General features: G+C 41.2%; 1 protein-coding gene across 1 annotated transcript; it reads left to right on the top strand.

Annotated features, from left to right (window-relative positions):
• The first annotated feature begins 394 nt into the window (after positions 1–394).
• Positions 395–10,047, top strand: LOC115580985 (kinesin-like protein KIF27). Its single transcript, XM_030415752.1, has 14 exons — positions 395–902; positions 1,679–1,879; positions 2,111–3,099; positions 4,332–4,475; positions 4,626–4,802; positions 4,996–5,192; positions 6,394–6,515; positions 6,615–6,746; positions 6,842–7,056; positions 7,414–7,635; positions 7,729–7,920; positions 8,030–8,257; positions 8,810–9,008; positions 9,128–10,047. The coding sequence occupies exons 1-14, from the start codon at positions 605–607 to the stop codon at positions 9,712–9,714; spliced, it is 3,903 nt and encodes a 1,300-aa protein (XP_030271612.1). The 5' UTR covers positions 395–604; the 3' UTR covers positions 9,715–10,047.
• The last annotated feature ends 1,182 nt before the right edge of the window (positions 10,048–11,229 follow it).

The raw sequence follows: 11,229 nt of genomic DNA, 5'->3' as shown, positions 1-11,229 counted from the left end.
TTGTATTGTTATTTATAGTATTCGTTACTATGCCTATTAGTAAAGACAACATTTACAATATGACTTAAAAATAGACTTTTTGTGCAGGAATGTGCAATGAATTCACCAGGAAATGTGCAAAAGTTTAAAGGGTTTAGACAACAGAAAACGTTTAAAGGGTATTGTTATATTTTGTTTGTTTATTTTTTTTCTATTGTTTTAAAACACTCTCCAGATACATCCCTGGTATGATCACTTTTGTTGTACTTATGTATATAAATAATGAAATAAAACAGTAGAAGAAGAAGCACATCACAAGATGGCGCTGTTGCGTTCAGGGACCACTCGGTCCGACCGCCGTGAAGACTCTTGAACGCCTCGTGCTCTCCTCGACTGCTGCGGCGGCGGTTTCCCGGGCAACCAAGAAGCGACAACAAACGGGAGCAAGTTCACAACAAAACACCTGAGGAGTGTAGCTGCACAGGGCCGATGTTACAGGGTTTGTTTCGGTAAAATGTAAATAAATGACTGAATTAAAAGAGTTCACCAGAACTCAGCTGTAAGATGCAGGACTGGAAGTGAAAGTCCTTTTAAGTTTACGCTCGTAATTCTTGGTTTCTACATCATGAGCGAGGTGTGTGTCCGGGTGGCGGTCCGTGTCCGTCCCCTGCTCCCTAAAGAAGTCCTCCACAACCACCAGGTGTGTCTTCGGGTGGTGCCGGGCTCCGCACAGGTGATGCTCGGCTCAGACCGACTCTTCTCCTTCGACCACGCGTTCGGACCGACTGCCAGCCAGGACGAGGTCTACGAGTCCTGCGTCCAGCCCCTGGTGGAGTCCCTGCTCGACGGCTACAACGCCACCGTGTTTTGTTACGGACAGACAGGGTCAGGGAAGACCTACACACTCGGAGGAGGGAACCTGGGTGAGCTGTTCAGAGCACCGGTGGCAGTTTTTATCCCAGAAATAACATTTTAAAGAGTTATTAATGAGAACAGGTAGCTACAGTATTGTCCACTGAGTCCACTGAGTTAGGGACCATCAATAAATAACCTTACTGTTTGTTTGATTTACACAAAAACAATGTTTCTTCATGCTGACTTGATGATATTAGTGAAAATTATGATTTAAAAAATAATACTAAACTGATTTAATGAATTACACTTATTGTGATTGCTAATGTGTTGTGTATTTTTGGTGCAAAAATATTAAAGACAATGGCTTTTTTTCCCCAATAACTTCCATGTCATGTGACCCAGTGACTCCAAACCAATGCCGAATTGTAATTGTTACACAGGCCACATAGGACACACTTCTTTTTAATGGATTTTACTGCTTCTTTTATTTTATATCGATATATTTATCAAAATTCAGCAGTTATTTTTTAACAGCTTCCATGTCATGTGACCCAGTGACTCCAAACCAATGCCGAATTGTATTGTTACACAGGCCACATAGGACACACTTCTCTTTAATGGATTTTAAAGCTTTTATTTTATATCAATATAATCAAAATTCAGCAGTTATTTTTCAACAGCTTCCATGTCATGTGACCCAGTGACTCAAAACCAATGCCAAATTGTATTAATAAATGGGACAAATAAGACACACCTGTTTTTATTACATTTTACTGCTTCTTCTTTTTTATATGATGAAAATTCAGTATTTGTAAATAAGTCTTTGTCCCATAACCTGTCTCAGATGAAGAAGGAGGGATAATTGACCGTGTGGCCCAGGATGTGTTCCTGTTGCTGGAGGAGAAGAGGAACAACAGCGATGGTGTGGACGCCACAGTGCGAGTCTCGTACATAGAGCTCTACAGGGAGGAACTGCGAGACCTGCTGGAGCTGCACACCGTTCACAAAGAGCTCCATATCAGAGAGGATGAGAGGGGAAACACAGGTCATACAACGTGACAGAAATATGTTTTCATGTTGTCTCATGCCTACTGTATTCTGACTTTTAGTTGCTCAATCTTAAGATGCATCTGGCTCCTTCAGTTCCCATCGTGCAGCTCAGTAGCAGCTTTTTATACATTGTATAAGAGAGGATGTGGAATTCATAGTAATAGATGAGGTTAGACACAACTGAAAGTTTTCCATAAAAAGATATCACTGTTTGGTTTTGTTTCAGTGGTGGTGGGAGCCAAAGAGATGGTTGTTACCTCAGCAGAGGAGCTTCTGAGTGTTCTTGAGACGGGGAATGCTCTACGCCACACCGGCACCACAGGGATGAATGAGCACTCCAGTCGCTCTCACGCCATCCTCACCCTTCAGCTCACCCAGTGTTGCCACAACAACTCCTTAAAATCTGTCCGCTCCTCCAAACTCTGTCTGGTTGACCTAGCAGGCTCGGAGCGGGCTGGAAAAACTGGAAACACTGGGACGCGGCTCAAGGAGTCTGTTCAGATCAACACAGGCCTGCTCGCGCTGGGCAACGTCATCCGTGCCCTCTCTGACCCAGCTCGCAATCGGCGTGGTAACAGCTGCAACAGTGCACACATACCGTACCGTGATGCCAAAATAACCCGTCTCCTCCGTGACTCACTAGGAGGCACCGCCCACACGCTGATGGTGGCATGTGTGAGCCCCTCTCACCACAGTGTAGCTGAGACTCTGAGTGTCCTGCAGTTTGCATCCAAAGCTCGTCACATTCGTAACCGCCCTGCATCATCCGCTCAAACAGAGGTTAAATCATGTCCTACATCCTGGGACCCTGGTGATGCTCGACTGGGCGAGCTTGAGTTTGAAGTACAGACTCTGAGAGAGCTCCTGAAGGAGAAGGAGAGAGAGATGGTGATGGAAAAGGAGAGGACGGGTGGAGAGGGGGACAGCTTTAAGCAGCACAGTCAGACAGTGATATCTGATCCAGATGATAAGGTCAACCAAGAGGAACCACCACAGTACCGCCTTCTAGCACAGGAAGCCGCAGCCCTGCTTGCAGATATCACCGGCCCCACTCCAAGTCACTCCTTCAGGCAGCGACTGCAGGACTGGCAGGAGAGACTGACAGCTGTCAATCACTTGCATCAAGCTGATGATAAGGGCTGTTCGGAGGGGGGTGGAGACCAAACACGCCACGTTACCGTATTAAAGCTCAGAGAAGAACTCAGCAAATGCAAGGTAATGACGACACATGAAAAATAAACATCAGATCGCCATTATAGGTCCTTGTAGCTACCGTAGGTTTACTTTTGTTCAGAGTGAAATATCTTATATGATGTGGTTAAAGCCTAAAGTGCACTTTTTTTAAAATTCAGAGTAATTTTCATATGAATTGATTAAAACAGCAGGGATGAACTGGTTTAATTATTGTCTTTGAAGCCTTTGAAGCATTAATTAATTGAAAACTTGGATCAAGAGTACAAGAATTGCCTTTGTGCCAGTAAAGAAGCATTGATAAGACTTTATAACTTAGAGGTACACAGTACTCACATATGTACAATGTAATCTATTTTTTCATCCCTTATGTATTCCCAATTGTTACTCCCTTGTCCTGTTTGGAGGATAGAAACTACAAAAAAATATAAATTAATAAATGGCTCAATATATGAATTAATATGCCATAAATCATATGAATACATTTTTGAATTGCATTTGTGCTTCATTATGATATTGAGGGGGTACATTTACTCTACAGAGAGGCAAATTAAAGCAAAAATATCAATTTATGCCCCATTTTATCAATTAATACCTACATTTATTTCCAATATTAACTTTGGTCCATTTAATGGCTTACTAATATATTTATTGAGCCATATCTGTATTTATTTATGATTCTAACCACGACACTCAGTGCACATTGATGCATAGAAAGAAAGGCCCAGGTGGCTTGTTTGTCACTGGGATGACATCAGATTGACCTCTCAAACATCACACAAACCCTGAAAACATTGCTTTTCACTTCCACCTTTTTTTTTCAAACATGTTTTTTGAAGCCTTTAAGTTACAGTGGTGCAGGACAAAAACTATTTTCATCCAGAGAGGACAGTCTAGACCATCTTCTCCAAGTAGAAAAATGACAGATTGTTGTCCAGAAGGTGTCATAACTGGAAAAAAACAGAACAGGACGTAACTATAAACATTAACAAAGGTTAAAATTATATTAAAGCCAGCCCGTGTTAACAAGCCACTCGGAATTTGATCAATTACGCCAGTGTTTTTCTCTTTTATTACTAGTCAAAATGTCCATGGGGATGTCCTTGATCACCAAAGAGTAGATTATGCTTGAAAAGCTTTAGACACACTGCAGTTAGTTTCATGGACATTAAAATGAATAGTTGATGAAAAATAAAAAGAAGCGCTCCTGATCTTATGTTGTAAGATGTTCACAAGTCAAGCTTTCTCTCTCTCAGGAAGCGCTTACCGCAGAGGAACAGCTTCTGGAGGAGAAGGATGCAGAGCTGAGAAGGGTCCAAAAAGAAGTAGAGGCACTTCTTCAAGAGAGCAAAACACACCTACAGGCCTTAGAGGAAGAAAAGGAACGTAATCGAATACAGGTGATGAGCAGTAGAGTCCTGAGTGCAGCGGTCTAACTCAGTACTGAGCAACATTTGACACATTCAGCATTGTAGGTTGTCAGCAAATAACCTTTAAAAGTGTCTTTGTATTTAATGACACTGTTTTCATTTGTGTGTGAATGTTTTCAGACAGAACAACTTGTGGATCAGCAGATCCTCATCAGTCGTCTGCGCAGCGACCTCATGACCTTCAGGGGTAACACCTCGCAGGCACCAGTGGAAACAGGGGCTTCTGGGTACTCAAGCAAGAGACCCCGCAGTGTCCCTCTGATCAGAGACAGCTCTGCACACGGGCCTCCCAGGAGGGTTGGTAGCTCCACTGTTTTGTTCTGTGTGTGTGTGTGTGTGAGAGTGTATAATTGATTGTGTGTTTATCTGTTGCACCAGTTGCACATTAATCACTGACTTTTGCTCGTCTTGACTTTTTGCTTGCCTTTGACTTTGCACGCACTCATTCATGACCGTGCATATTTCTGTGTGAATGCATGTGTGTTTGTAGATCCACTCCAGTCCCCCAGCTTATTCACTAGAGAGGGTGATAGCAGCCTTTAAGATGCGCGGTCATCTCCTGCTGGCTGAGATTGAAGAGAAGGATGAGGTGTACTGTCCATTCATAAAGCAACAGGCAGAGAGAGAAGACAAGGATCAAGAGAGGGAGGAGGAAGAAGAGGAGGATACGGGCAGAATGGGATTTAGGTGAGAGTTTATATATAAAACAAGACTGCTGGTTCTTTCTTTCAAATACAAGTTGAGCGAATCGCCTGTGACTTAGTGACTCAAGTCATGTGTGATTATTAATTAATGCTGAATTAATTGAAAACTTGGATCAAGAGTACAAGAATTGCCTTTGTGCCAGTAAAGAAGCATTGATAAGACTTTATAACCTAAAGGTACCCAGTACTCACATATGTACAATGTAATCTATTTTTTCATCCCTTATGTATTCCCAATTGTTATTTCCTTGTCCTGTTTGGAGGATAGACACTACAAAAAATTATAAATTAATAAATGGCTCAATATATATATATATATATGCCATAAATCATATAAATAAATTTTTTAATTGCATTTGTGCTTCATTATGATATTGAGGGGGTACATTTGTTCTACAGAGAGGCAAATTAAAGCAAAAATATCAATTTATGCCCCATTTTATCAATTAATACCTACATTTATTTTCAATATTAACTTTGGTCCATTTAACGGCTTACTAATATATTTATTAAGCCATATCTGTATTTAATTTATGATTCTAACCAAAACACTGATGCATGGGAAGAAAGGCCCAGGTGGCTTGTTTGTCACTGGGATGACATCAGATTGACCTCTCAAACATCACACAAACCCTGAAAACATTGCTTTTCACTTCCACCTTTTTTTTCAAACATGTTTTAACTAGTTGAAAGCAGAAATATTGTTTTAATTGCAGTAATTTTGATAATGATCATAATGGTTCCATCTGCCGTCCCTTATTTTTGTCTCGTATTTAATTGCAATGCATTACACATGGCATATACTGTACAGAGTGGTTAATTACTTTCATTTTGTGCAACCAGAACCACACTGTTGCAGAGTACTGTTTCAAAATAACCACTGAGATATCTGTGAACGTGTGCAGCTCAAACTGGTCAAAAATATCATCCTGGAGTACAAAGTGTTGAGCGTTTTTGGGGGCACATTGTGTACAACTGACTGTTAATGATTCCATGTTCAAAGTAAAGTTGCACATGTGTTGAAAAGAAATCATATTACAGCCCTGTATGTTGGAAAGTGCTCTGTGTCACAGAAATAGAAAAGTTAAGTTTCAGACACATCAATAATTTTTCTATCATAAAGTCTTACAGCAGTGAATTAAAATAACATTATCTGCGTTTCTTATCCTGTGTTATTTCTCCAGGCGAGTTTTAAACCGAACATGGACCAGCAGGCAAAAGAATTCAGCTTTGAAAGAGAAAACCTCCGGATCAAACCAAACATCTAGCGAAAATCCGTCAGCACAGCAGACTCTGAAAACCACAGGTATACTTTTGATAGAGGCTTGTTTACCTAGTTCCAAGGAGTTAATGTATCTCTAGAAGTTATTTCCTCTTCATGCTGTCAGCTGTTCTTTCTCCTCAGGGATCAAGGAAAACAATCAAAGCCACATGAGGAAGGAGAGACTGAGAGCCAGTGTCACTCAGAGACGGATCCGAGATCTGTCCGTCAACATGCACATGAAGGAGGAGCTCATCAGAGAGCTTGACAAAACTGGTGCGTTGATAGAATTACACATTGTCCTGTAATATTTATGTGCTATCTTTCATTTTGAGTGATATTTTCTTTAAATGTGTGTGTTTGTCTGACAGACAAGAAGACCCAAGCAGTGGACAGACATGGCAGGCACAGTGTTGATAGCAGAGAACCCGGCGTGTTGGCCAGACTCTCCATGCAGAGCCAGCAGGTCAAAGCAGAGTTGTACCGCAGCCTGCAGCACATGAGACTGCAGAGAGCACAGCTTCAGGCCAGCCTCAAGCAGCAGAGAGAGACCAGTGACAACAACAAAGGACTCGACCAAAATGAGGTTGGTTGTTGGTTGTAAGACATTTCAATAGGAATATAATCAGCAAAAAAGTGGAGAAGCAATATATAGTATAATAGAAAGTTTCTGTGTTTCTGTGATCTTCCTGTTTGGTGCAGATTGACATTTAACTTTGGTTTAACTGGGGATTCATTTTAAATCTGGTTTTATCATTTTAAGAGCAGTTTGACTAAACTAATACTAACACTGATTTCGGTCCAAACTAACCCTCATACACAACATCTCAGTCCAACTGAGTAAGAATTACTGGGAAATGCAAAACTATGTGGATAGTTAACCCTGCCCAGGTAAATCATTAACTGCTCTGAGTTAGCATGATTTGTATTTTTTTTTTTATAGGTGCAAAGGCCAGCAGACAACCACCAGAAAGGGTCAAAAGAAAACAGTAGTTTGCGTGACAGTTGTTTGTTGGAGGAGGAGGAGGAGTGGGTGCTCCAGAGGAGAGCAGAGCTGCAGGAGCTGGAGAGCGAGCTGAGGAGGCGAGAGGAGGTGCTCCTGCGCAGGGAGGCCTGTATGCAACAGAAAAACAAACTGGAGAACAAGATGCTACGTTCCAGTCAGGTTAGCACGTATAGATGCCCATGTGTGAAGATTTTGTTCAGAATTTGGATCATTGAAGCAGGAAGCTAAAAGTTTTTTAACAATGACTTTCAGGCTCTGAGTCAGGACCTGCTGCGTGTGTCGGTGCGGTTAGAGTCTCTGGAGGAGCAGCTTGAGAACAGCAGCAGAGTGAGTCGGACTGGACGAGTCACTGTAGAGGAGCTAGAGGAAGAAAGAAACAAGCTTAAGAAGAGGAGAGACACTCTGGATGCCCAGCTGAGGGACAACAGAGTGCTAACTGTTGAGGTCAGAAAAATTTCTTGATGCATTTTACTTTCATAATTTTGCAACTTTGTTTTTGTTTAGTTTTTCCCTTTCTTTTTTTTTACTGTTTTATGCGTGTGTCTTGATCCAGGAGGAGCGTTCCCTGCTCCAGCTGGAGGAAGCTATCGAAGCTCTGGATGCTGCTCTGGAGTTTAAAAACCGCTCAATCCAGGTCAAACAGAAGAAGCTGTTAATCACAGACTCATCTTTAAGCCGGTCACAAAGCACTGAACCCGCCCAGCTATGTGATGTCAACAGGAAGCTGAAGGAGCTCTCGACACCTGAGGCTTCTGAGCTGCTCATCAGATATTTCAACAAGGTAAGATGCTGAAGATGAAGAAGAAGATGAAGATTCATGCAACATTTTGCTCCACATACAAAGCCTACATGCTCGTTGAATGTTGTATTTTTGTTTTTACTTCCTTTCCCATTATTTCTTCTTAATAAGCACATTCCATGTCTGAATGAATCTTTCCATTCTAGCAGGAGACTCATGTTTGTCCTGTTCTCATCCTCCATTGTTTACCTTCCCTTGCTTCTCTCTTTGGTTGCATCTGTGAGTCACAAGTGCAGCTGCAACATTTCTGTAATGCAAATTAAATTGTATCTCCTCAGTCTCTTTGCTCCGCTAATGCATCCTGCTGTGCCCTCTATCTTTCCAGCTGATATGTCTTAATACCATTATAAACTATATCAAATGCACTCCGGGAGTTTTTGTTATGCTATTACACCATGAGTAACTCCCTTCCACCTGTTTTGCTCTGTCCTTGATTTGTCTCTGCAGGGGTGAGCGTAAACAAAGCTTCAGCCAATATCTCTGTAATTATAGTGATAATAATAATATGTCTTTCTCTGCACCGTTCTTCGGCAGGTTGTTTGTCTCCGTGAGACGGAACACCACTTGCGTTTGCGTTGTGAAGAGCTGGAGCTTCATGCTGGAGAGCAAGAGGTGGTGCTAAGGGAGCTGGAGGCTGCCATGCAGCGCCTGGCCCTGGATGCTGATCGCAGGCTCACCCAGCAGCACCAAGATCACCAGAACAACATCCAGCTCCTGCTGCAGAAACTTAAAGGTGAGGAAATTAGACAAAACCATTAAAACATTGGTAATATCTGTACAGAAATGTTCATGAATGTGGCTGTTTCATTTACTTTTGTCTCCCTGTTTGCTTGTGTGTGTGCATGTGTTTAGAGGGTGGTTCCGAAGATTCACAGCAGGCTATCCAAGACAGAGTGCAGCATCTAGAGAAAGAGCTGTTTTTCTACAAAAGCTCCAGCCGAGAGCTTAAAAAGAAACTCAGGCAGTGTCTCAGTGAAGCCCTCCACCGTGTCGATCAGCCCTCACACGCACAGAAGCACAAACACCCACAAAATATGCAGATACAAGCAAGTTCACATGAACCTGAGAAGCACACTGAAGAGGTAGAGAAGAGCACACATATTGTAACAACATACACAAAGATACACGCTGAGCAAACAGACAAAAAGACACACAGCTATTCTCAACCTAACCTCCAAACACACAAGAAGAAAGACATGCCTGAATTTAACCAGGCACACACACAGTCCCAGGAGGGAAGTGAAAGAGGAGATGGCCACTCTTGGGAGAGTTTAGAGGTCACACCAGTCCGTTTGTGCCGCAGAGAGCTGAGACAGATCTGTCCAGCTGACCTGCAGGTCAGTGGTTCTGCCACAAGGAGGCGCCAGACAGTTGTGGATACCAGCACAGAATCAATAATAGAGGACTCTATAGAAGTTACCAGGACCACTGACAGATGATGCTTCATTATTCGTAATCTATCTGGTCGTTTTAAGTTGATTATAGTACATACAAGACATCGAGGAGCAAGTGAGAACGCTAGAGTTTATGATCTGAGAAGAAGGAAGTTTGTTTGAGAGATACTGGAATGTGGTTAATGTTGAAATGTCTGTGCAGTGAATCAGTTCAGCACCTTGTCATCGCACTGTTTTTCTATTCATCCAGTGTCCTTCGTGGTCAAAGATTTCTATCTCTTCTGCAAAGTTTAAACCATTCAATAAGGAGAAGAAAGGCCACCGTTGTCATGACAACTAATAAATGACACAGACGGGGGATGGAACAATTTCCAATAACTCAGCTATTGAATGTTTTTTTCACTAGAAAATTGAGTGAATCTCCCCTTTTTAGATTAGTGTCTCAGATATTGCCTCAACACTGCACATTCCATGTTTTCTTTTATTAAGTTATTTGCAGACTGTAATTTTCCAGCTCTTGAGAAGAGAACGGAGGCTATTTAATGCAAAAAAGCACTTGTCTGATATTATCTACTGTAGTCATAAGTAGGTCAACCTTGCAGTGATTACAACACTTAGTTAATTATCTTCCATTACAAACACTATGAGTTTAGAAAGATACAATTAGTTTGGGATAATATATTCATCCATCTGTTGTCAAATGTCATCAAATAGTCTTCCACCTTTAAGCTTCAGCACTGAAAGTGGCCAGTAGGTGAAGTTTTTTCTGCACTTCAAAAGTAATTTAAAGCTTTGGTAATGTTTATAATATATTTGATTTGTATATGTAATTTTATAACTGTGTGCACTATATACCATTAAATGTTGATTGCTGTGTAAATTATCTTTTATATGTATTAAACAAATAGCAATAAATGCATATCTGTTTACTGTTTTGTCTTTATAGTATAGCTCTCTCCATCCCCAGGGCAGAAAAAAACCTGTGGAAGTATGTTTTGTGGGTTCTGCTGCTGGGATACTTTGATAATAGCCAATGATGACTATATAAATAACAAGACTAAAGTGCCACCAACTACATATTCCTTTCTGTTCAAATGCATCACACAGTCTTCCTCTTGAAAAAGTCGTTTGTACATTCAGAACCAGCATGTGTATTAAAGTTTATTTCCCTTCCTGGGAAATTAGCATCTTTTATTTAAGATCCACTCTACATATGTATTAAGGCAAACATCTTTCAAATGTGTCTGATATGTAGCAAAAAGCATTAAAAACCCTTAGAATGGCACCTATAGTGATGAAGGTATAAGGGCTCAGATAATGTCACCGACAACCTAAAGTAGGCACAGAAAACATAAGCAGGGTTAGGACACTTTTGAAATGATGGGTCGGTTTTTCTTCCTATTAAAAGGTTTTTGGGGGTTTTTTTTGTAGTTTTTTTTTTTTTTTATCTCCGACAAGTTCTTTCCGTCTTGAATCACTGGGTCTAAGCATAGAGTTTTTTTGTTCACTGTAGAGATTGTAAAGCCAACTGAGGGGGTGTGATTTCAAAATTTTGGTTTG

Source organism: Sparus aurata, chromosome 5 (genome assembly GCF_900880675.1).
Source record: "Sparus aurata chromosome 5, fSpaAur1.1, whole genome shotgun sequence".
Classification (NCBI taxonomy): Eukaryota; Metazoa; Chordata; class Actinopteri; order Spariformes; family Sparidae; genus Sparus; species Sparus aurata.
The sequence above is the reverse complement of the archived record's forward strand: the minus strand, read 5'-3'. Positions and strand labels throughout refer to the sequence as shown.

What these genes read in the sequence shown, in the direction of transcription:
- LOC115580985 (XM_030415752.1), top strand. Translation starts at nt 605, where the DNA reads ATGAGCGAGGTGTGTGTCCGGGTGGCGGTCCGTGTCCGTCCCCTGCTC. An exon ending in AAGAACTCAGCAAATGCAAG is followed by an intron (nt 3,100 to 4,331) that starts GTAATGACGACA and finishes TCTCTCTCTCAG; the next exon opens with GAAGCGCTTACCGCAGAGGA. An exon ending in CCTGCTGCAGAAACTTAAAG is followed by an intron (nt 9,009 to 9,127) that starts GTGAGGAAATTA and finishes GCATGTGTTTAG; the next exon opens with AGGGTGGTTCCGAAGATTCA.